Raw genomic sequence first — 27,163 nt, 5'->3', positions numbered from 1 at the left:
ATATACAGGACAATTAATTATTCTTTATCTTTCCTGTATCTTTTTCGTCTTTTTCATTAAGCCCATCAGACTCTAAAGTATGGAACTGGTGGTTCCAAAAGTTTTCTCTTCTCCTTCTTGCCGTGGTGTCCCACTCAGTGTTAACTTCTATATTTGAAAAGTTACATTACTAAAAGGATGTTTCTTTGAGCGAAAATGTCTTGTGAGTGGACAGTTTTTGTTGGTTTTGTACCATGATCGATGGTTATTTAGCCGAATATTAAATTTGTCCATTGTTTTTACCACGTACATAAATTGAGTTGTCCATTTTAGAGTTGGAATTTGTGTTGATAGTATAACTTTATTTTGTAAAGGAGCTAGTGACAGTTGTATTAACAGAGCAACCTACTCCACATCCTGGTTGCTACAAACAATGTTGGAGAAGGAATTGCTTATGTTGTAAAGCTGCCAATACTAGCAGTTCTTTCATACAATGTGGAACAGTGTTACATTTTGTTTAAAATTGAACAACTTAGGCGGCAAATAATGCTATTGAATTTAGAACTTAAGAGAATAAGTTTACTTGCATATTAAACGTCTTTATCGAAATCTCTAAAAACATTGTTATCGCAAATTTTAATGGGGTTTTAAAGGTTGGCTTAATAGAAGGGTAATGGTGTCTCTGCATCGATAAAAATAGTGGTAATTGCTCCTTTTCACCCGTATATTAGATTGGAAACAAAGTGTTTCCTCTTACTAGAAAAAAAACTAAGGAGCACAGGAAACTCTCTGCCTATTTCTCGTACGATTAAGGATTTATTTACGTTTTCTTGAGAATTGAAACAAAATAAGCATTTTTTAAACTTATCAAGCGATGATGAAGAAAACTTTATTTCTTAACTGTATCCCAATATCCCGGTTTTTGGTTGAGTTCGTGTTGCTCAGTCTTTAGTTTTCTATGTTGTGTTTTGTGTATTCATTCTTTGTCTTCTGATCTTTTTTTTTTACGTTTTTTGCCATGGCATTGTCAGTTTATTTTCGACTTATGAGTTTGAATGTCTCTTTCACCTCTCTATTAATTTCAATTGAAAAAATATTTACAATAGGCAGAAATGCATTCAGAAAATAATTTTTTCGTTCCGTTTTTTTGCGTTTTATTTAGGAGACTACCAGTACGCTTCAATTTTATAGAACGTTTCATCTTTTGATTTTTTGTTTTGTTTGTTTGTTTGTTTGTTTGTTATTGTTGTGTGGTTTTTTTGGGGGGGGGGGGGGGGGGGGGGCTTGTTTTGGGTCTCCTCTCCATGCAACTACCATATTAGATTAATCAGTGTAAATCTGTGTACTAAAGCTAGCATGTAAAATGCAGTTGTTAGCGTCAATTTTCATTATTTATTTCGGATAAACTGCGGAATAGTCTTAAAAAGAAAATTGTTTCCGACAATATGAAAATTAAAAATAACCATGATAATCCCCCTTCCTGCCAACAATTCCGTAGCTGTCATTTACCGGTAGTAGTTTCTATTAAAAAAAAAAACAAAAACAAAAACCAGAAATAATTTTTTTTGATATTCAGTATAGTATCTCTCATTGCAATTACAAATGTATTGATAGACAATGACGAATGATCGTTGTAACAGACAAAAGAAAAACAATAGAAAAACCTACCACAGCTCCCCCCCCCCCCCCCCTCTACGCAAATCAAACATCAATAATATAGGACAAATATGATATACAGCAACAAACGACATCAACTGAATTCCAAGCTCCTGACTTGGGACAGGCACATACAGAATGTGACGGGGTTAAACATGTTTGCTGACACGCGAAACCATCCTGCTAACCTGGGACAGTGTTGTAGCAATACAACATAAGATCAAACTATAAAAAAAAACAGTTAGAAAAGGCTTAACTCATCAGACTCGATACAAAGCAGACAAACAATTAACAAAAACACTGACCGACGTGGCAGGATGTTTATACATCCCCACAACAAACAAGACACTAAGAGCAGGTCTGAGAGTACTCGCAATTACTGACAGCTAGTACAATACAATGTTTGTTACGATATGATTGTCTGATTGTTCTTTGCTATACGTCCAGTTGGAAATATTTCATGCATATTCAGTACGATAACAAATTAAGAATAACTCCAATTGGTAGATTCTGCAAAGATGATCGATCGGGATGAAAGGCGGAAAATTAAGTTTTCAGTGGAAAAAGAGGCTCTGGTGCATGGGAACAAGATTTTATCGCGTTACAGACCACATGAAAACAGAACTCTTCTAAGACTTGTTTGTGAGGTCTTTTAGTTAACCTACAAAGAGCATGCATGGCACTCTCTTTTCACATGCTACAAGAGGCATCATATTTCACGTCGAAATGTCCAGCTTTTTATTGATACACCCCAAGCAGCCAAAACGGACGCGCCTCCTTAGCATGTCCCCCCTGGCGGAATGGGGAATTCCAGGTGACATGCATATTTCTATTTCCCGGTCATATCTTGGGGTCTGTTATATTTGTATTTACAATAAATGCTTTTTCGGAGTTTATTTAAATATGTTTGTACTTTGCATGCGCCATGAACTTTTAGGCAAACATATGATTAAAGTCCAACAAAGGACAAAAACTCCAACGCACCGCAACGTACAAAAATAAAACCAAAAGGACAAAAAACAAACACAAAAATGAAAGAAAAAGAAACAAGATTAGTATAAAACTTACAAAATTGAGTCTATGATCAAGGGAAGAAAAACAAATGGACGACAAAACGGCTCAATTACTTTTCTCGGAATGTATAATAACCTTCATGTACGTTATCAGTTGAATTTGGGTCTTCAATGCGTTCAATGCTCTTCAACTATATTTGGCCTTTTTAACTTGTTTTATTCGAGCGTCACTTATGAGTCTGTTGTAGACGACCCGCGCACGTCTGGCGTACAAAACTTTAATCCTGGTAGATATGATGAGTTTATTCGATACCCTGAATATTGATAAATTAATCTAATTCATATAGACGTGAACTCCTTGGTGTCTTATAGTATAATATGAATATACAATGTAAAATTTCCATAAGAAATAAAGCATAGAACCCATTTTACCAATCTTAATCTAATTTACATACTGCAGGGAAGGAATAGTAAAGGTGCTATTTACATATGGGCAGCAGGTAACGGAGAAACTAAAGACAACTGTAATGCTGACGGCTATGTCAACAGTATTTATACTGTAGCCATTTCTAGTGCAATGATTGGTTCCAATGCATGGTACTCTGAAGTATGTGCTGCTGCCTTAGCTGTAGCGTATGGTGGCAGTGAAGATGACAGATACCTGGTAAGTGTGTGCTGCTGCCTTAGTTGTAGCGTATGGTGGCAGCCAAGATGACATACCTGGTAAGTGTGTGCTGCTGCCTAAGTTGTAGCGTATGGTGGCAGCAAAGATGACAGATACCTGGTAAGTGTGTGCTCCTGTCTTAGCTGTAGCGTATGGTGGCAGTAAAGATGACATATACCTTGTAAGTGTGTGCTCCTGTCTTAGCTGTAGCGTATGGTGGCAGCCAAAATGACAGATACCTGGTAAGTATGTGCTCCTGCCTTAGCTGTATCGTATGATGGCAGCCAAGATGACAGATACCTGGTAAGTGTGTGCTCCTGCCTTAGCTGTAGCGTATAGCGGCAGCAAAGATGACAGATACCTGGTAAGTATGCGCTCCTGCCTTAGGTGTAGAGTATTGCGGCAGCCAAGATGACAGATACCTGGTAAGTATGTGCTCTTGTCTTAGTTGTAGCGTATGGTGGCAGCCAAAATGACAGATACCTGGTAAGTGTGCACTCCTGCCTTAGGTGAAGAGTATTGTGGCAGCCAAGATGACAGATACCTGGTAAGGGTGTGCTCCTGCCTTAGCTGTAGCGTATGGTGGCAGCCAAGATGACAGATACCTGGTAAGTATGTGTTCCTGGCTTAGCTGTACCGTATTGCGGCAGCCAAGATGACAGATACCTGGTAAGTATGATCTGCTGCCTTAGCTGTAGAGTATTGCGGCAGCCAAGATGACAAATACCTTGTAAGTATGTGTTCCTGGCTTAGCTGTAGAGTATTGCGGCAGCCAAGATGACAGATACCTGGTAAGTATGATCTGCTGCCTTAGCTGTAGAGTATTGCGGCAGCCAAGATGACAAATACCTTGTAAGTATGTGTTCCTGGTTTAGCTGTAGAGTATTGCGGCAGCCAAGATGACAGATACCTGGTAAGTATGATCTCCTGCCTTAGCTGTAGCGTATGGTGGCAGCCAAGATGACAGATACATGGGAAGTGTGTGCTCCTGTCTCTCCTGTAGCGTATGGTGGCAGCCAAAATGACAGATACCTTGTCAGTATGATCTGCTGCCTTAGCTGTAGAGTATGGCGGCAGCCAAGATGACAAATACCTGATAAGTATGTGCTCCTGGTTTAGCTGTTGAGTATTGAGGCAACCAAGATGACAGATACCTGGTAAGTATGATCTCCTGCCTTAGCTGTAGAGTATTGCGGCAGCGAAGATGACAGATACCTGGTAAGTATGATCTGCTGCCTTAGCTTTAAAGTATTGCAGCAGCCAAGATGACAGATACCTGGTAAGTTTGATCTGCTGCCTTAGCTGTAGAGTATTGCGGCTGCGAAGATGACAGATACCTGGTAAGTATGATCTGCTGCCTTAGCTTTAAAGTATTGCAGCAGCCAAGATGACAGATACCTGGTAAGTTTGATCTGCTGCCTTAGCTGTAGAGTATTGCGGCTGCGAAGATGACAGATACCTGGTAAGTATGATCTGCTGCCTTAGCTTTAAAGTATTGCAGCAGCCAAGATGACAGATACCTGGTAAGTTTGATCTGCTGCCTTAGCTGTAGAGTATTGCGGCAGCCAAGATGACAAATACCTGGTAAGTACGTGTTCCTGGTTTAGTTGTAGAGTATTGCGGCAGCCAAGATGACAGATACCTGGTAAGTATGATCTGCTGCCTTAGCTTTAAAGTATTGCAGCAGCCAAGATGACAGATACCTGGTCAGTTTGATCTGCTGCCTTAGCTGTAGAGTATTGCGGCTGCGAAGATGACAGATACCTGGTAAGTATGATCTGCTGCCTTAGCTGTAGAGTATTGCGGCTGCGAAGATGACAGATACCTGGTAAGTTTGATCTGCTGCCTTAGCTGTAGAGTATTGCGGCTGCGAAGATGACAGATACCTGGTAAGTATGATCTGCTGCCTTAGCTGTAGAGTATTGCGGCTGCGAAGATGACAGATACCTGGTAAGTATGATCTGCTGCCTTAGCTTTAAAGTATTGCAGCAGCCAAGATGACAGCTACCTGGTAAGTTTCATCTGCTGTCTTAGCTGTAGAGTATTGCGGCAGCCAAGATGACAAATACCTGGTAAGTACGAGTTCCTGGTTTAGTTGTAGAGTATTGCGGCAGCCAAGATGACAGATACCTGGTAAGTATGATCTGCTGCCTTAGCTTTAAAGTATTGCGGCAGCCAAGATGACAAATACCTGGTAAGTACGTGTTCCTGGTTTAGTTGTAGAGTATTGCGGCAGCCAAGATGACAGATACCTGGTAAGTGTGCACTCCTGCCTTAGGTGAAGAGTATTGTGGCAGCCAAGATGACAGATACCTGGTAAGGGTGTGCTCCTGCCTTAGCTGTAGCGTATGGTGGCAGCCAAGATGACAGATACCTGGTAAGTATGTGTTCCTGGCTTAGCTGTACCGTATTGCGGCAGCCAAGATGACAGATACCTGGTAAGTATGATCTGCTGCCTTAGCTGTAGAGTATTGCGGCAGCCAAGATGACAAATACCTTGTAAGTATGTGTTCCTGGCTTAGCTGTAGAGTATTGCGGCAGCCAAGATGACAGATACCTGGTAAGTATGATCTGCTGCCTTAGCTGTAGAGTATTGCGGCAGCCAAGATGACAAATACCTTGTAAGTATGTGTTCCTGGTTTAGCTGTAGAGTATTGCGGCAGCCAAGATGACAGATACCTGGTAAGTATGATCTCCTGCCTTAGCTGTAGCGTATGGTGGCAGCCAAGATGACAGATACATGGGAAGTGTGTGCTCCTGTCTCTCCTGTAGCGTATGGTGGCAGCCAAAATGACAGATACCTTGTCAGTATGATCTGCTGCCTTAGCTGTAGAGTATGGCGGCAGCCAAGATGACAAATACCTGATAAGTATGTGCTCCTGGTTTAGCTGTTGAGTATTGAGGCAACCAAGATGACAGATACCTGGTAAGTATGATCTCCTGCCTTAGCTGTAGAGTATTGCGGCAGCGAAGATGACAGATACCTGGTAAGTATGATCTGCTGCCTTAGCTTTAAAGTATTGCAGCAGCCAAGATGACAGATACCTGGTAAGTTTGATCTGCTGCCTTAGCTGTAGAGTATTGCGGCTGCGAAGATGACAGATACCTGGTAAGTATGATCTGCTGCCTTAGCTTTAAAGTATTGCAGCAGCCAAGATGACAGATACCTGGTAAGTTTGATCTGCTGCCTTAGCTGTAGAGTATTGCGGCTGCGAAGATGACAGATACCTGGTAAGTATGATCTGCTGCCTTAGCTTTAAAGTATTGCAGCAGCCAAGATGACAGATACCTGGTAAGTTTGATCTGCTGCCTTAGCTGTAGAGTATTGCGGCAGCCAAGATGACAAATACCTGGTAAGTACGTGTTCCTGGTTTAGTTGTAGAGTATTGCGGCAGCCAAGATGACAGATACCTGGTAAGTATGATCTGCTGCCTTAGCTTTAAAGTATTGCAGCAGCCAAGATGACAGATACCTGGTCAGTTTGATCTGCTGCCTTAGCTGTAGAGTATTGCGGCTGCGAAGATGACAGATACCTGGTAAGTATGATCTGCTGCCTTAGCTGTAGAGTATTGCGGCTGCGAAGATGACAGATACCTGGTAAGTTTGATCTGCTGCCTTAGCTGTAGAGTATTGCGGCTGCGAAGATGACAGATACCTGGTAAGTATGATCTGCTGCCTTAGCTGTAGAGTATTGCGGCTGCGAAGATGACAGATACCTGGTAAGTATGATCTGCTGCCTTAGCTTTAAAGTATTGCAGCAGCCAAGATGACAGCTACCTGGTAAGTTTCATCTGCTGTCTTAGCTGTAGAGTATTGCGGCAGCCAAGATGACAAATACCTGGTAAGTACGAGTTCCTGGTTTAGTTGTAGAGTATTGCGGCAGCCAAGATGACAGATACCTGGTAAGTATGATCTGCTGCCTTAGCTTTAAAGTATTGCGGCAGCCAAGATGACAAATACCTGGTAAGTACGTGTTCCTGGTTTAGTTGTAGAGTATTGCGGCAGCCAAGATGACAGATACCTGGTAAGTGTGCACTCCTGCCTTAGGTGAAGAGTATTGTGGCAGCCAAGATGACAGATACCTGGTAAGGGTGTGCTCCTGCCTTAGCTGTAGCGTATGGTGGCAGCCAAGATGACAGATACCTGGTAAGTATGTGTTCCTGGCTTAGCTGTACCGTATTGCGGCAGCCAAGATGATAGATACCTGGTAAGTATGATCTGCTGCCTTAGCTGTAGAGTATTGCGGCAGCCAAGATGACAAATACCTTGTAAGTATGTGTTCCTGGCTTAGCTGTAGAGTATTGCGGCAGCCAAGATGACAGATACCTGGTAAGTATGATCTGCTGCCTTAGCTGTAGAGTATTGCGGCAGCCAAGATGACAAATACCTTGTAAGTATGTGTTCCTGGTTTAGCTGTAGAGTATTGCGGCAGCCAAGATGACAGATACCTGGTAAGTATGATCTCCTGCCTTAGCTGTAGCGTATGGTGGCAGCCAAGATGACAGATACATGGGAAGTGTGTGCTCCTGTCTCTCCTGTAGCGTATGGTGGCAGCCAAAATGACAGATACCTTGTCAGTATGATCTGCTGCCTTAGCTGTAGAGTATGGCGGCAGCCAAGATGACAAATACCTGATAAGTATGTGCTCCTGGTTTAGCTGTTGAGTATTGAGGCAACCAAGATGACAGATACCTATACCTGGTAAGTACGTGTTCCTGGTTTAGTTGTAGAGTATTGCGGCAGCCAAGATGACAGATACCTGGTAAGTATGATCTGCTGCCTTAGCTTTAAAGTATTGCAGCAGCCAAGATGACAGATACCTGGTCAGTTTGATCTGCTGCCTTAGCTGTAGAGTATTGCGGCTGCGAAGATGACAGATACCTGGTAAGTATGATCTGCTGCCTTAGCTGTAGAGTATTGCGGCTGCGAAGATGACAGATACCTGGTAAGTTTGATCTGCTGCCTTAGCTGTAGAGTATTGCGGCTGCGAAGATGACAGATACCTGGTAAGTATGATCTGCTGCCTTAGCTGTAGAGTATTGCGGCTGCGAAGATGACAGATACCTGGTAAGTATGATCTGCTGCCTTAGCTTTAAAGTATTGCAGCAGCCAAGATGACAGCTACCTGGTAAGTTTCATCTGCTGTCTTAGCTGTAGAGTATTGCGGCAGCCAAGATGACAAATACCTGGTAAGTACGAGTTCCTGGTTTAGTTGTAGAGTATTGCGGCAGCCAAGATGACAGATACCTGGTAAGTATGATCTGCTGCCTTAGCTTTAAAGTATTGCGGCAGCCAAGATGACAAATACCTGGTAAGTACGTGTTCCTGGTTTAGTTGTAGAGTATTGCGGCAGCCAAGATGACAGATACCTGGTAAGTGTGCACTCCTGCCTTAGGTGAAGAGTATTGTGGCAGCCAAGATGACAGATACCTGGTAAGGGTGTGCTCCTGCCTTAGCTGTAGCGTATGGTGGCAGCCAAGATGACAGATACCTGGTAAGTATGTGTTCCTGGCTTAGCTGTACCGTATTGCGGCAGCCAAGATGACAGATACCTGGTAAGTATGATCTGCTGCCTTAGCTGTAGAGTATTGCGGCAGCCAAGATGACAAATACCTTGTAAGTATGTGTTCCTGGCTTAGCTGTAGAGTATTGCGGCAGCCAAGATGACAGATACCTGGTAAGTATGATCTGCTGCCTTAGCTGTAGAGTATTGCGGCAGCCAAGATGACAAATACCTTGTAAGTATGTGTTCCTGGTTTAGCTGTAGAGTATTGCGGCAGCCAAGATGACAGATACCTGGTAAGTATGATCTCCTGCCTTAGCTGTAGCGTATGGTGGCAGCCAAGATGACAGATACATGGGAAGTGTGTGCTCCTGTCTCTCCTGTAGCGTATGGTGGCAGCCAAAATGACAGATACCTTGTCAGTATGATCTGCTGCCTTAGCTGTAGAGTATGGCGGCAGCCAAGATGACAAATACCTGATAAGTATGTGCTCCTGGTTTAGCTGTTGAGTATTGAGGCAACCAAGATGACAGATACCTGGTAAGTATGATCTCCTGCCTTAGCTGTAGAGTATTGCGGCAGCGAAGATGACAGATACCTGGTAAGTATGATCTGCTGCCTTAGCTTTAAAGTATTGCAGCAGCCAAGATGACAGATACCTGGTAAGTTTGATCTGCTGCCTTAGCTGTAGAGTATTGCGGCTGCGAAGATGACAGATACCTGGTAAGTATGATCTGCTGCCTTAGCTTTAAAGTATTGCAGCAGCCAAGATGACAGATACCTGGTAAGTTTGATCTGCTGCCTTAGCTGTAGAGTATTGCGGCAGCCAAGATGACAAATACCTGGTAAGTACGTGTTCCTGGTTTAGTTGTAGAGTATTGCGGCAGCCAAGATGACAGATACCTGGTAAGTATGATCTGCTGCCTTAGCTTTAAAGTATTGCAGCAGCCAAGATGACAGATACCTGGTCAGTTTGATCTGCTGCCTTAGCTGTAGAGTATTGCGGCTGCGAAGATGACAGATACCTGGTAAGTATGATCTGCTGCCTTAGCTGTAGAGTATTGCGGCTGCGAAGATGACAGATACCTGGTAAGTTTGATCTGCTGCCTTAGCTGTAGAGTATTGCGGCTGCGAAGATGACAGATACCTGGTAAGTATGATCTGCTGCCTTAGCTGTAGAGTATTGCGGCTGCGAAGATGACAGATACCTGGTAAGTATGATCTGCTGCCTTAGCTTTAAAGTATTGCAGCAGCCAAGATGACAGCTACCTGGTAAGTTTCATCTGCTGTCTTAGCTGTAGAGTATTGCGGCAGCCAAGATGACAAATACCTGGTAAGTACGAGTTCCTGGTTTAGTTGTAGAGTATTGCGGCAGCCAAGATGACAGATACCTGGTAAGTATGATCTGCTGCCTTAGCTTTAAAGTATTGCGGCAGCCAAGATGACAAATACCTGGTAAGTACGTGTTCCTGGTTTAGTTGTAGAGTATTGCGGCAGCCAAGATGACAGATACCTGGTAAGTATGATCTCCTGCCTTAGCTGTAGAGTATTGCGGCAGCCAAGATGACAGATACCTGGTAAGTATGTGTTCCTGGATTAGCTTTACCGTATTGCGGCAGCAAAGACGACAGATACCTGGTAAGTATGATGTCATGCCTTAGTTGTAGAGTATTGCGGCAGCCAAGATGACAGATACCTGGTAAGTATGTGTTCCTGGCTTAGCTGTACCGTATTGCAGCAGCCAAAATGACAGATGCCTGTTAAGTATGCGCTCTTGCCTTAGGTGTAGAGTACTGCGGCAGCCAAGATGACAGATACCTGGTAAGTGTGCACTCCTGATTTAGGTGAAGAGTATTGCGGCAGCCAAGATGACAGATACCTGGTAAGTGTGTGCTCCTGCCTTAGTTGTAGCGTATGTTGGCAGCCAAGATGACAGATACCTGGTAAGTATGTGCTCCTGCCTTAGCTCTTGCGTATTGCGGCAGCCAAGATGACAGATACCTGATAAGTATGTGTTCCTGGCTTAGCTGCAGCGTATGATGGCAGCCAAGATGACAGATACCTGGAAAGTATGTGATCCTGCATTAGCTGTAGCGTATGGTGGCAGCCAAAATGACAGATACCTGGTAAGTGTGTGTTCCTGGCTTAGCTGTACGGTATTGCGGCAGCCAAGATGACAGATACCTGGTAAATGTGTGTTCCTGGCTTAGCTGTACGGTATTGAGGCAGCCAAGATGACAGATATCTGGAAAGTATGTGATCCTGCTTTAGCTGTAGCGTATTGCGGCAGCCAAGATGACAGATAACTGATAAGTATGTGTTCCTGGCGTAGCTGTACCGAATTGCGACAGCCAAGATGACAGATACCTGGTAAGTGTGTGCTCCTGCCTTAGCTGTAGCGTATTGCGGCAGCCAAGATGACAAATACCTGGTAAGTATGTGTTCCTGGCTTAGCTGTACCGTATTGCGGCAGCAAAGATGACAGATACCTGGTAAGTGTGTGCTCCTGCCTAAGCTGTACCGTATTGCGGCAGCAAAGATGACAAATACCTGGTAAGTATGCGCTCCTGCCTTAGGTGTAGCGTATGGTGGCAGCCAAAATGACAGATACCTGGTAAGTGTGCACTCCTGCCTTAGGTGAAGAGTATTGTGGCAGCCAAGATGACAGATACCTGGTAAGGGTGTGCTCTTGCCTTAGCTGTAGCGTATGGTGGCAGCTAATATGACAGATACCTGGTAAGTGTGTGCTCCTGTCTTAGCTGTAGCGTATGGTGGCAGCCAAGATGACAGATACCTGGTAAGTGTGTGTTCCTGGCTTAGCTGTACCGTATTGCGGCAGCCAAGATGACAGATACCTGGTAAGTATGATCTGCTGTCTTAGCTGTAGAGTATTGCGGCAGCCAAGATGACAAATACCTTGTAAGTATGTGTTACTGGTTTAGCTGTAGAGTATTGCGGCAGCCAAGATGACAGATACCTGGTAAGTATGATCTGCTGCCTTAGCTGTAGCGTATGGCGGCAGCCAAGATGACAGATACCTGGGAAGTGTGTGCTCCTGTCTCTCCTGTAGCGTATGGTGGCAGCCAAAATGACAGATACCTTGTCAGTATGATCTGCTGCCTTAGCTGTAGAGTATTGCGGCAGCCAAGATGACAAATACCTGGTAAGTATGTGCTCCTGGTTTAGCTGTAGAGTATTGAGGCAGCCAAGATAACAGATACCTGGTAAGTATGATCTCCTGCCTTAGCTGTAGAGTATTGCGGCAGCGAAGATGACAGATACCTGGTAAGTATTATCTGCTGCCTTAGCTTTAGAGTATTGCAGCAGCCAAGATAACAGATACCTGGTAGGTTTGATCTGCTGCCTTAGCTGTAGAGTATTGCGGCAGCCAAGATGACAAATACCTGGTAAGTACGTGTTCCTGGTTTAGTTGTAGAGTATTGCGGCAGCCAAGATGACAGATACCTGGTAAGTATGATCTCCTGCCTTAGCTGTAGAGTATTGTGGCAGCCAAGATGACAGATACCTGGTAAGTATGTGTTCCTGGCTTAGCTGTACCGTATTGCAGCAGCCAAAATGACAGATACCTGTTAAGTATGCGCTCTTGCCTTAGGTGTAGAGTATTGCGGCAGCCAAGATGACAGATACCTGGTAAGTGTGCACTCCTGATTTAGGTGAAGAGTATTGCGGCAGCCAAGATGACAGATACCTGGTAAGTGTGTGCTCCTGCCTTAGTTGTAGCGTATGTTGGCAGCCAAGATGACAGATACCTGGTAAGTATGTGCTCCTGCCTTAGCTCTAGCGTATTGCGGCAGCCAAGATGACAAATACCTGATAAGTACATGTATGTGTTCCTGGCTTAGCTGCAGCGTATGATGGTAGCCAAGATGACAGATACCTGGTAAGTGTGTGCTCCTGCCTTTGATGTAGCGTATTGTGGCAGCCAAAATGACAGATACCTGGTAAGTGTGTGTTCCTGGCTTAGCTGTACGGTATTGCGGCAGCCAAGATGACAGATCTCTGGTAAATGTGTGTTCCTGGCTTAGCTGTACGGTATTGCGGCAGCCAAGATTTCAGATACCTGATAAGTGTGTGCTCCTGCCTTAGATGTAGCGTATGGTGGCAGCCAAGATGACAGATACCTGGTAAGTGTGTGCTCCTGCCTTAGATGTAGCGTATGGTGGCAGCCAAGATGACAGATACCTGGTAAGTGTGTGCTCCTGCCTTAGATGTAGCGTATGTTGGCAGCCAAGATGACAGATACCTGGAAAGTATGATCTCCTGCCTTAGCTGTAGCGTATGGATGCAGCCAAGATGACAGATACCTGATAAGTGTGTGCTCCTGCCTTAGATGTAGCGTATGGTGGCAGCCAAGATGACAGATACCTAGTAAGTGTGTGCTCCTGCCTTACCTGTAGCGTATGATGGCAGTCAAGATGACAGATACCTGGTAAGTGTGTGCTTCTGCTTTAGCTGTACCGTATTGCGGCAGCCAAGATGATATATACCTGGTAAGTATGTGCTCCTGCCTTAGCTGTAGCGTATGGTGGCAGTCAAGATGACAGATACCTGGTAAGTGTGTGCTCCTGCCTTAGATGTAGCGTATTGCGGCAGCCAAGATGCCAGATACCTGGAAAGTATATGATCCTGCCTTAGATGTAGCGTATGGTGACAGCCAAGATGATAGATACCTGGTAAGTATGTGCTGCTGCCTTAGCTGTAGCGTATGGTGGTAGTCAAGATGACAGATACCTGGCAAGTGTGCTCTTGCCTTATCTGTAGCGTATGGTGGCAGCCAAGATGACAGATACCTGGTAAGTATGTGCTCCTGCCTTAGCGGTAGCGTATGGTGGTAGTCAAGATGACAGATACCTGGTAAGTGTGTGCTCCTGCCTTAGTTGTAGCGTATGGTAGGAGCCAAGATGACAGATACCTGGTAAGTGTGTGCTCCTGCCTTAGTTGTAGCGTATGGTGGTAGTCAAGATGACAGATACCTGGTAAGTCTTCTGTTACAGTACAAAAGTATCAATATTTTACAGCCTTCAACTGTAGATAACAATTAGAAAGTTCATATTTTCTTCAAAATATACATAAGAAGATGTGGTATGAGTGCCAATGAGACAACTCTCCATCCAAGTCACAATGTGTAAAAAGTAAACAATTATAGGTCAAAGTACGGCCTTCAACACGGAGCCTTGGCTCACACCGAACAGCAAGCTATTAAGGCCCCAAAATGACTGGTGTGAAACAATTCAAACAGGAAAACTAACAGTCTAATCTATATGAAAAACAAGAAACGAGAAACACTTCTTATGAACCACATCAACAAACAACAACCACTGAACAACATGCTCCTGACTTAGGACAGCTGCATACAAATGCAGCGGCTTTAAACGTTTTAACAAGCGCCAACCTTCAAACTTACTGAAACAGTAGTGTAACATTACAACATAAAAAGACACACTATAAAATATCAGTTGAAATGGCTTAATTCGATCAAAAGGACTTACAAACAAAAACAAGCAAACACACACTGAACGAATAAGTTCGACCCATGACACAACACATACATTGTAGCTTTGTTTTTAGGGCCCCGTCTGCTGATCTTGTTGTGCTAGTTTTTCAACAAACATTGATAGATATGTATAATATGTTATTCCAAATTGAATAATGGTGTCAAATTTGTTAAAAATCACAAGATTTTGAGAAACATCTTTTTGTGCTAGGATTTCAGCAACAATTTATATTAGGTACAATAAATTATTCCAAATTGATTTCCGGTGACAACATTTATACGCCAGCTGCCAATTTTGATAAGGCCGCTAAAATTCATAAACATCTCATAGTGCTGGGATTTTTTTTTTACGTAACTTGGTATTCACGTAGACCATATCCTGAATAATCCCTGCTGTCAAAATTTACATATCATGTGTCAAATTTGCAGTAAGTGTATTACAAATGTAAAGCCTTAAAGGCTTTGAGGTTTAAACTTAATTAAAAAAGAAATCCCGTAGCCAGATTTGGGACAACCTTTTTTAAAGTTTCAATGCTCTTCATCTGCCTTATTGATTTAGCCTTTTAACTCTTTTAATTTGAGCGCCACTGTCGAGTCTTGTGTTCACGAAACGCGCGTCTGGCCTACAGCATTGATAGCCTTGTATCTTTTATGAGTTGATACCAGTGCGAGATATTTTTGCGGCGTAAATTTTGTTTCAGCCAACCAATTTTATTTGTAAATGGATTTCTTAGGCAAAAATACACGTATACATACCATATTGGCCATGTACATTATGAATAAAAGTATTCGGAATACCTCAGTGAATGAGCAACCAAGCGAAAACAGTAACCAAAAGGCATCTGAAAATCACCATCTTCATTTTTCCAACAAAGATCGTTAAAAGAGTTTTCCATAAAAAATAGCCAGTAAATATGGATATTAACATTTTTGAAATAAATAAAAGCCAGTATATATACACGCGGCATGTTCCTTTTGTTTAGGGCATTTTGTATTCCCGGATCTTAAATGTTCTATGTATACTGGACAGATTTGATATATCCATGACTGTAGAAATGGTGTGATTAAAACCATTCTTCATTAAGTTGAAACAAGTATATGAAATAGACAATTGTATATTTTCTAAACGACAATAAAGGTAATCAGCGATTTTTTTTCTAATTTAGACAACAACAACAACATCATCAGGATGTAAAAGTGATGGTATCCAGGGAACGTCGTACGCAGCACCTATTGCTTCCGGTATTGTTGCTCTTACACTCGAGTCTAAGTACGTATATGTCGCTGCTGGAATAAGTCCTCGAACACTAGAAGTTAAACGGTATCATCATGTATAATTAATGGGATTTGCTTTCATGCAATTCAATATCTAAAGGTGTTTGTTGAGTTCCTCTAACGGACCAGGCGAATTGTTTTCGCTTTGATATTTGGTACACAAATTATGACCATTTACAGCTATTGGAACTGCTGTTTTAACAGACGAAACAATATATCACCACTTAAACGAGCGTCTGGCGTATATACTAAATTTAGTCCTGGTATCTATGATGAGTTTATTTACAACCACTGGGTTTTTCTCGAGTAACTATACCTGTCTCTAATAATTATTTTCCCTTGATTGTTAAAGTAGCAGTTTTGTTAGCTATAGAATCGATGCAAATAAGTGTTTAGCTGTACAAGACTAGGAAGAGCTAAACGCATTTTGTCTTGACTTCAACAGCAGCAATACTATTAGGTTATTGTTTTTTTTTATTATTAATTTACTGTTTTACAAATTTTAGAATTTTTTGAAATACTAAGGCTTTTCTACCTCAGGCATAGATTAACTTAGCTGTATTTGGCAAAACTTTAAGGAATTTTGGTCCTCAGTGCTCTTCAACTTCGTACTTTATTTGACCTTTTTAACTTTTTTGGATTCGAGCGTCACTGATGAGTCTTTTGTAGACGAAACGCGCGTCTGGTGTATACACTAAATTTAGTCCTGGTATATATGATGAGTTTATTTACAACCACTGGGTCGATGCCACTGCTGGTGGAGATTTATTTCCCCGAGGGTATCACAAGCCCAGTAGTCAGCACTTTTTGTGCTTTGTGCTGACATGAATTGTCATTGATATGGTTATATTTATAAATTTACTGTTTACAAATTTTTGAATTTTTTGAAATACTAAAGCTTTTCTACCTCAGCCATAGATTACCTTAGCTGTATTTGGCAAAACTTTTAGGATTTTGGTCCTCAGTGCTCTTCAACTTCGTACTTTATTTGGCCTTTTTAACCTTTTTGGATTCGAGCGTCACTGATGAGTCTTTTGTAGACGAAACGCGCGTCTGGCGTATATACTAAATTTAGTCCATGTATCTATGATGAGTTTATTTACATGTGTACAACTAATTGTACTATGGTTTCAATATTCAAAGTAAAATCTGCGCCTCTAGCTATTCATATCTTTTTAACACTCTGAGCTAAGCAGCTTGTATCTTTGCCGTAATAATGTACATAACCTGTCGTATCGTTGATCTTCATTATGATGTAAACAACTACATAAAACAATAACCTAATAGTATTGCTGCTGTTGAAGTCAAGACAAAATGCGTTTAGCTCTTCCTAGTCTTGTACAGCTAAACACCTATTTGCATCGATTCTATAGCTAACAAAACTGCTACTTTAACAATCAAGGGAAAATAATTATTAGAGACAGGTATAGTTACTCGAGAAAAACTATGTCCCTGTAACTATGGAACGCCACATCTGTCTTACTGTGAACTCTGATATTACTTTATGTTGTTTTATTATTACTTGATGATATTTGGTCTTTACTTAATATGGTTTTGACATTAAATAATGAAGTTTTGATATAACTCAATATGGAATAGCCATTACTTAATGATATTTCGATATTACACGATATGGTCTGGTATTGACTTGATATAGTTTTGTCATTACTTAATATGGTTTTGCCAATACTCAATGTGGTTTCACCATTATTTAATGTGGTTGTGTCATTAGGCAATGTGGATTTAACATTTCTTGAAATGGTCACGTGATTTTACCTCATCAAGTAATGTGATAACCACATCAAAGAAAACAGGACCACATCAAATACTGAAAAAACCACATCATGTAGTGTAAAATCGTCAAATTTTGAAACATCATTACGTAATGTAAAAGCCATATTAAGAATTGGAAAAAGCATCATTACGGAATAACAAAACCACATCATGTAATGAAACAACTACATTACGTTAAGTCACATTCACATAAAGTAATGTTAAAACCACATTGCCTAATGACACAAACACATTAAAAAACCACATCGAGTTATGACAACGCCATATTAAGTAATGACAAAACTATATCAAGTCAATCATGTCAATACGAAACCATATCGTGTAATATCGAGATATCATTAAGTAATGACTATTAAATATTGAGTTAAATCAAAACATCAGTACGTCATGTCAAAACCATAAATGTAAAGAACAAATATCATCAAGTAATAATACAACAACATAACGTAATACCAGAGTTCCACATAAGACAGCTGTGGCGTTCCATATGTAACCGTTTCTGGTGTTGCTAAGACAGTCAAGGCGAACAAAGTATCTAACATCTTTGCTACAAAACTTTAGGCAAAGTAAGAAAATGAAATTGCTATATAAAATACTGTAAACCAACATATTTTCGCGCATACATTAATTCGCGTTAAGATCTCTCGTCGATTTATTCTCGCGATCTTCTTATTTTCTTGATATATTTTCATATGAGCGAAGATCCAAGTTGTAAATATTATCGACGATTAAATGAGTTATTTTTATACTCGCCAAAGTCTCAAAAATAAATCGCTCTCGAAAATTATAGTATAATAATAATAATAATAATAATAATAATAATAATAATAATAATAATAATAATAAAAATAATATCTTCATTTAAAGAGAGTAACTCATTTGGATTAAACTAATTTTCAATAAGGCTCTCTACATACAATATCAACTACATGAACAAAACATAATGAGTTTAAGGGTCATAACCTTTATCAGCTCACTGGATGAATCAAAAAATTCTAACAGATTTTAATGAAATTGACAACATTGTGCAATGTGGAAGGCACTCGAAGGGGATTTTCATTTACCCAAAAAGTTAAAATTTATTTTTTAATCTTTATAGAAACAGATTCTCACATAGTTACTAGTAGATTATCCGATTAAGTCAATCTCGATAGTTAAAATTGATAATTTAACTATCTCCATTAGACAACTTTTTGAAATTTTGGATCCTCAATGCTCTTCAACTTTGTACTTGTTTGGCTTTCTAAATATTTTGATATGAGCGTCACTGATGAGTCTTATGTAGACGAAACATGCTCTTCAACTTTGTACTTGTTTGGCTTTCTAAATATTTTGATATGAGCGTCACTGATGAGTCTTATGTAGACGAAACGCGCGTCTGGCTTACTAAATCATAATCCTGGTACTTTTGATAACTAATTCGATAAATCCGATAATCCACTGGTATCAATGTAAGAATCTATATATATAACAACAATAAAAATTAATACACATATAGTATACATTGTTGTTTAACTTATATACATTTCAAACTGTTAAAAATATAATGACTTCTAAGAGTATTTGAATGCAGATACAGTTTTTGATTTTTCAATTTCACTGGATAGTGAATTCCACACTTTTGGACCACTAAATAAAAACTTTATTTGTACATTTTATATATTTGATTTAGGGACAATAAAATTATCTGATGATGAAAGTCGAGTATTGTACGATTGTTTACTATTTGTAGGCACACTGAGATTTGGTAAATATTTTGGTGCCAGTTTATGTTTTGATTTAAACACTAATAATAACTTGTGGTACAGTATTCTCTTAGTACTTAACAGGAATAATTCCAAAATCCTTAAATGGTTCAATAGATGGTTTACGAAAATTGTGTTCGTTTGAAATAGTTATAGTTGCCTTTTTTCAATTTTAGTAAACTGTCAATTAAAAACTTGTTACAGTTACCCCATACTGAACAACAGTAATCCAAATTTGGAAGAATATAAGGATTGTAAAATAGAATGCGTGCATTATGATTCAAGTATTTCTTGATTCTTTTTTAATAACGCTAAAAAAGAAATAACTTTTTTGATAATATGATAGTAATTTGATCATAACAAGACAGGGTGGCACTGGCGTAAAAAAAATACCAAGGACTTTTTCACAGTGACTTTCATTAATATGTTTACCATTAATGGATATATTTAATGTGTCATTGCACATGACAGATAGTTTTTGTTTTGAACCTATACACATTGTCCTATTTTTTGACACATTTACTAACAATTTGTTTTCATCAACCCAATGACAAATATTTTCTAATACAACATTGCGTGCCTGGCTTATATATCTTTTGTCTTTTCAAATCACAGAAATAGTGCTACCATCAGCAAATAGATCAGTATTATGATTAGGATTATATAAAGGCAAATCATTAATAAATATTAAGAATAATATAAGACCCACAACTGACCCTTGACGTACACCTACTTTAAATGTAGATATATTTGAAAAAAGTATTTGAAATGGATACGAACTGATGTCTATCGGCCAAATACAGTAAGGAGATGTGATATGATTACCAATTAGACAATCATCCAACAGATCCCAAATGAAATGACTTTAAGTACCTATAAGTTATTTGATATACCTTAGCAACAATCACTGGGAATATTCGAACTATATAAACCTGAATGTATTGCTGTTCTATGCAAATAATTATTTTATAGACCTGCAAATACTGGCAGTCTGCTAAAAAGTAAGCGTATACATTATGATAATACAACGAATAAGCGCAGTCTAAAGTAGATTCTAAACTTTATTTCAAAAGATGTTTAAAAAATATTAACTACAGTCATAAGTTTATATGCTGTTAAAAACATCAAACACACATTAATATTGATGTAGGTTACGCAGATTTTTTGTAAACACATACAAATATTTCTAGTCATACACGGAGACATTTTTGCAATTTATTTCTCCTTATTGATATGTATTACATATTCGGCAAAATTGTTCTATTTTGGCAGTCCAGATCTGACATGGAGGGACATTCAACATCTGATTGTTTTCACATCAAACAGGAATGGTTTGAATGACACATACTCTGATTGGTCAATGAATGGAGCAAATAAAGAATGTGAGTTTCGGGGGAAAAAATGTAATAAAACGGTATAGAACACACCATTACAAGCATGTCCCATAGAACACACAAGTACAATAAAATTGAGAATGGAAATGGGGAATGTGTCAAAGAGACAACAACCCGACCAAATAAAAAACAACAGCAGAGGGTCACCAACAGGTCTTCAATGTAGCGAGAAATTCCCGCACCCGGAGGCGTCCTTCAGCTGGCCCCTAAACAAATATATACTAGTCCAGTGATAATGAACGCCATACTAATTTCCAAATTGTACACAAGAAACTAAAATTAAAATAATACAAGACTAACAAAGGCCAGAGGCTCCTGACTTGGGACAGGCGCAAAAATGCGGCGGGGTTAAACATGTTTGTGAGATCTCAACCCTCCCCCTATACCTCTAACCAATGTAGTAAAGTAAACGCATAACAATACGCACATTAAAATTCAGTTCAAGAGAAATCCGAGTCTGATGTCAGAAGATGTAACCAAAGAAAATAAACAAAATGACAATAATACATAAATAACAACAGACTACTAGCAGTTAACTGACATGCCAGCTCCAGACTTCAATTAAACTGACTGAAAGATATGATTTCATCATAGGAACATCAGGCACAATCCTTCCCGTTAGGGGTTTAGTATCATACCATCATAACATATATGAGAAGAACATAACCCGTGTCATGCCAACAACTGTTTTTAGAATAAATGTGTTTAGTTCCGATGCAAAGACCTTATCAGTGACTCAATATTAACGCCAAAATATGCAATCTTTAATGACTTGACAACAGTATCGTAATTATATCCCTTCTTAATAAGTCTATTCAAAGGTTTTGTAAGTTTCTGAGGTGAATACTGACACCTTTGTGCTTTATAAAGAATATTACCATAAAAAATTGGATGTGAAATACCTGAACGTATTAGAAGTCTGCATGTTGGGCTATATTTACGAATGATGTCTTTATACCGATGATAAAATTTAGTAAATGTTTTGACTAGTTTGTGATATCGAAAACCCTGGTGTAATAATTTTTCAGTAATACATAAATTTCTCTCGTTAAAATCTAAAACATTGTTACATACACGAGCGAATCGTACAAGTTGAGATATATAAACACCGTAAGATGGTGACAAGGGAACGTCACCATCTAAAAACGGATAATTAATGATAGGAAATAAAAAATCATCCCTTTTATCATAAATTTTAGTATTTAGCTTTCCATTAGTGATATAGATATCAAGATCGAGAAAAGGGCAGTGGTCATTGTTAGTATTAGCTTTATTTAAAGTAAGTTCAACAGGATAAATTTCATTAATATACATACTGAAGTCGTCATTATTGAGAGCCAAAATATCATCCAAATATCTAAAAGTATTATTAAATTTGTTTATCAGATGTTGTTTCAAAGGGTCTTTGCTTATTTTTGTCATAAATTGTAACTCATAACAATACAAAAACAGGTCCGCAATAAGTGGTGCACAGTTAGTCCCCATTGGAATTCCGATAATCTGACGATATACGGAATCCCCAAAGCGAACAAAAATGTTATCTAGTAAAAATTCAAGGGCATATATAGTATCAAAGCATGTCCAATTAACATAGTTTTTTTGTTTATTGCTACTAAAAAATGACCTAAAAGAGTTTGAACATATATATTCACATTCTGATTTTTTGAATGCCCATTTAATTAGGTGTGTGAATTTTTTCTTAATGAGAATGTGAGGCAATGTGGTATACAGGGTAGAAAAATCAAAACTTTGTACAGATTCAACATCACCAATATAAGCATGCAATTTATCAAGTACTTCCAACGAGTTCTTGACACTCCAAAAGTAATTTATTCCACTATTTTCGAAGGCCTTATTTGAACAATTTATTATCAGGTTTTTAATTGTACCAAGTGTGCTGGTAAGAAGAATAGACAATTTAGTAGTTGAACAATGGCTTGAAGACGAAATAAATCTATATTTGTAAGGGGTTTTGTGTAGCTTCGGAAGCCAATACATAGTTGGGACTTTCATTGTATTTGGTTCTGCTTGTAAAGCAGTGGCTAAAAGTTTATGTTTGTTACAGATTTCGTTTTCAGAAAATAGAGTCAGTTGGAATGTTGGTGAATTGGTGATTTCCTTTTTCAGAACCTCAATGTAAAATTTACGTCAAACAATAATAATATTATTAGCAGCTTTATCTGCCGGGACAAAAACAAATTCCTTGGCTAGTTCTTTTAGTTTATGTTTGATACGAGAAATAGGTTTATTGTGGTTATTGTTTATAGTAAAATGTTCTTTAAAATGTTGAATACGTATATCAACTATCTTCATTACTGAATTAAAAAAAGAGTCCAAAGATTTTTTGTCAGCTTTTTCACGTTTTATCCATTTCATACAGTAAGTATGGAGTGAGTCGTGGATGATATTACGACACTCATTCCAATTAATAATTGACGGGGGACGATATTTAGGTCCTTTACTGAGGAATGATTTTAACTCTCGGTCTTGAACGATGTTAAGATCTCCTGTTATAACATGGGAAATGGGTCCATAAATATATTCGGAATTACTGCAATTACATGAAGTAGGTGTATTTTCACTGATATTAACATCTTTACACAATTGACTATAATTGAACACAAATTTCCGGGTAGATTTCTTGTAAATATAACAAATAAGAGGTAGCTCAGTATTGTCAAAATATCCAGGAATTTGTTCTTTAACAGAATGGTCGTTAAATATACCGGCAATATTTACAAAATCAAAGCCTTTATTGACATACTTAATTTTAATAAAATGTTTTTTATGATCTTCAGGGCGATCAATTTTGGGAAATAATTTAGAATAACAATATGCCATAATAATTTGAACAATTTCATACTTAGGACTGCTATATGAAATTGTGTTGCAATCCTCCAAAATTTTATTTAACTTATTAACCGGTAACAAGCATATCCCATATAAAACACCAGACTGAGTACAATCATGTCCCTAAGAACATATCAGTACAATATAAAAAAGAAGATGTGGTATGATTTCCAATGAGACAACTATCCACAAAAGACCAAAATGACACAGACATTAACAACTATAGGTCACCGTACGGCCTTCAACAATGAACAAAGCCCGTACCGCATAGTCAGCTATAAAAGGACAAGCATGTCCCTTAGAACAATTCAGTAAAAGCATGTGCCATAGAACACACCAGTACAGACATGTCCGATAGAACACACCAGTACAGGCGTGTCCTATAGAACACATCAGTACAGACATGTCTGATAGAACACACCAGTACAGACATGTCCGATAGAGCACATCAGTACAAGCATGTCCCATAGAACACATCAGAACAGGCATGTCCGATAGAACACATCAGTACAAACATGTTCATTAGAACAAATCAGTACAAGCATATCCCTTAGAACACACCAGTACAAACATGTCCGATAGAACACATCATTACAGACATATCACATAGAACACATCAGTACAAACATGTCCGATAGAACACATCAGTACAGACATGTCACATAGAACACATCAGTACAGGCATGTCCGATAGAACACATCAGTACAAACATGTCCCATAGATTACATCAGTACAAACATGTCCGATAGAACACATCATTACAGACATGTCACATAGAACACACCAGTACAAACATGTCCGATAGAACACATCATTACAGACATGTCACATAGAACACATCAGTACAGGCATGTCCGATAGAACACATCAGTACAAACATGTCCCATAGATTACATCAGTACAAACATGTCCGATAGAACACATCATTACAGACATGTCACATAGAACACACCAGTACAAACATGTCCGATAGAACACATCATTACAGACATGTCACATAGAACACATCAGTACAAACATGTCCGATAGAACACATCAGTACAGACATGTCACATAGAACACATCAGTACAGGCATGTCCGATAGAACACATCAGTACAAACATGTCCCATAGATTACATCAGTACAAACATGTCCCATATAACACATCATTACAGACATGTCACATATAACACATCAGTACAGACGTGTCACATATAACACATCATTACAGACATGTCACATAGAACACATCAGTACAGACATGTCACATAGAACACATCAGTACATACATGTCCGATTGAACATATCAGTACAGACATGTCCGTTAGAACACACCAGTAGAGGCATGTCCGATAGAACACATCAGTACAGACATATCCTATAGAACACATCAGTACAGACATGTCCGTTAGAAGACATCAGTACAGACATGTCCGTTAGAAGACATCAGTAGAGGCATGTCTGATAGAACACAACAGTACATGCATGTCCGATAGAACATATCAGTACAGGCATGACACATAGAACACACGTTCTATTCACAAATCAGTTTACGTATATCCCATTGAACACATCGATACAGGAATGTCTTCACATAAGTAAATTACCCAAGGGATCGTTAACTTTTCAGGGAAAAATCTCGAGAACCAAACGCTTATGTTAGAAGGATGATAGAAATAATAGACGTTTGTTGTCAAATACATGTGTTGACGAGACAGATGATAGACATAATAGATATTTGTTTTCAAAGACATGTGTTGACGTGACTAATGCTAGAAATAATAGACGTTTGTTGTCAAATACATCTGTTGACGAGACAGATGATAGACATAATAGATATTTGTTTTCAAAGACATGTGTTGACGTGACTAATGCTAGAAATAATAGACGTTTGTTGTCAAATACATGTGTTGACGAGAAAGATGATAGACATAATAGATATTTGTTTTCAAAGACATGTGTTAATGTGACTAATGCTAGAAATAATAGACGTTTGTTGTCAAATACATGTGTTGATGAGACAGATGATAGACATAATAGATATTTGTTTTCAAAGACATGTGTTGACGTGACTAATGATAGAAATAATAGACGTTTGTTGTCAAATACATCTGTTGACGAGACAGATGATAGACATAATAGATATTTGTTTTCAAAGACATGTGTTGACGTGACTAATGATAGAAATAATAGACGTTTGTTGTCAAATACATCTGTTGACGAGACAGATGATAGACATAATAGATATTTGTTTTCAAAGACATCTGTTGACGTGACTAATGCTAGAAATAATAGACGTGTGTTGTCAAATACATCTGTTGACGAGACAGATGATAGACATAATAGATATTTGTTTTCAAAGACATGTGTTGACGTGACTAATGCTAGAAATAATAGACATTTGTTGTCAAATACATCTGTTGACGAGACAGATGATAGACATAATAGATATTTGTTTTCAAAGACATCTGTTGACGTGACTAATGATAGAAATAATAGACATTTGTTGTCAAATACATCTGTTGACGAGACAGATGATAGACATAATAGATATTTGTTTTCAAAGACATCTGTTGACGTGACTAATGCTAGAAATAATAGACGTTTGTTGTCAAATACATCTGTTGACGAGACAGATGATAGACATAATAGATATTTGTTTTCAAAGACATCTGTTGACGTGACTAATGATAGAAATAAAAGACATTTGTTGTCAAATACATCTGTTGACGAGACAGATGATAGACATAATAGATATTTGTTTTCAAAGACATCTGTTGACGTGACTAATGATAAAAATAATAGACATTTGTTGTCAAATACATCTGTTGACGAGAAAGATGATAGACATAATAGATATTTGTTTTCAAAGACATCTGTTGACGTGACTAATGATAGAAATAATAGACATTTGTTGTCAAATACATCTGTTGACGAGACAGATGATAGACATAATAGATATTTGTTTTCAAAGACATGTGTTGACGTGACTAATGCTAGAAATAATAGACATTTGTTGTCAAATACATCTGTTGACGAGACAGATGATAGACATAATAGATATTTGTTTTCAAAGACATCTGTTGACGTGACTAATGCTAGAAGTAATAGACATTTGTTGTCAAATACATCTGTTGACGAGACAGATGATAGACATAATAGATATTTTTTTCAAAGACATCTGTTGACGTGACTTATGATAGAAATAATAGACATTTGTTGTCAAATACATGTGTTGACGAGACTAATGCTAGAAATAATAGACGTTTGTTGTGAAATACATGCAGTGGCGGATGCAGGAATTTTCGAAAGGGGGGGTGCTAGCCCAGGGCAAAGGGGGGGTGCAGGGGGGGTGCAAACATATGTCCCGATTCAAATGCATTGATCGGCCAAAATAAAGGGGGGGTGCGGACCCCCGGAACCCCCCCTCTGGATCCGCCACTGACATGTGTTGACGAGACTAATGCTAGAAATAATAGACATTTGTTGTCAAATACATCTGTTGACGAGACAGATGATAGACATAATAGATATTTGTTTTCAAAGACATGTGTTGACGTGACTAATGCTAGAAATAATAGACATTTGTTTTCAAATACATCTGTTGACGAGAAAGATGATAGACATATTAGATATTTGTTTTCAAAGACATGTGTTGACGTGACTAATGATAGAAATAATAGACATTAATTTTGTTGTCAAATACATCTGTTGACGAGACAGATGATAGACATATTAGATATTTGTTTTCAAAGACATCTGTTGACGTGACTAATGATAGAAATAATAGACA

The 27,163-nt window shown here is 38.8% G+C and overlaps 1 protein-coding gene across 1 annotated transcript in view; it reads left to right on the top strand.

The window, feature by feature from the left end:
• The window catches only part of LOC139515578 (uncharacterized), a 173,845-nt gene that overhangs the window by 114,968 nt on the left and 31,714 nt on the right, over nucleotides 1-27,163 (top strand). The window contains exons 8-10 of the mRNA XM_071305156.1: nucleotides 3,109-3,312; nucleotides 15,497-15,600; nucleotides 20,417-20,526. Coding sequence (XP_071161257.1) covers nucleotides 3,109-3,312; nucleotides 15,497-15,600; nucleotides 20,417-20,526 — 418 coding nt within the window. The remainder of the gene's footprint in view (nucleotides 1-3,108; nucleotides 3,313-15,496; nucleotides 15,601-20,416; nucleotides 20,527-27,163) is intronic.

The sequence above is a fragment of the Mytilus edulis genome, chromosome 3, assembly GCF_963676685.1.
Source record: "Mytilus edulis chromosome 3, xbMytEdul2.2, whole genome shotgun sequence".
Classification (NCBI taxonomy): Eukaryota; Metazoa; Mollusca; class Bivalvia; order Mytilida; family Mytilidae; genus Mytilus; species Mytilus edulis.
Note: the sequence above shows the minus strand (reverse complement) of the source record. Positions and strands in the feature narration are given on the sequence as shown.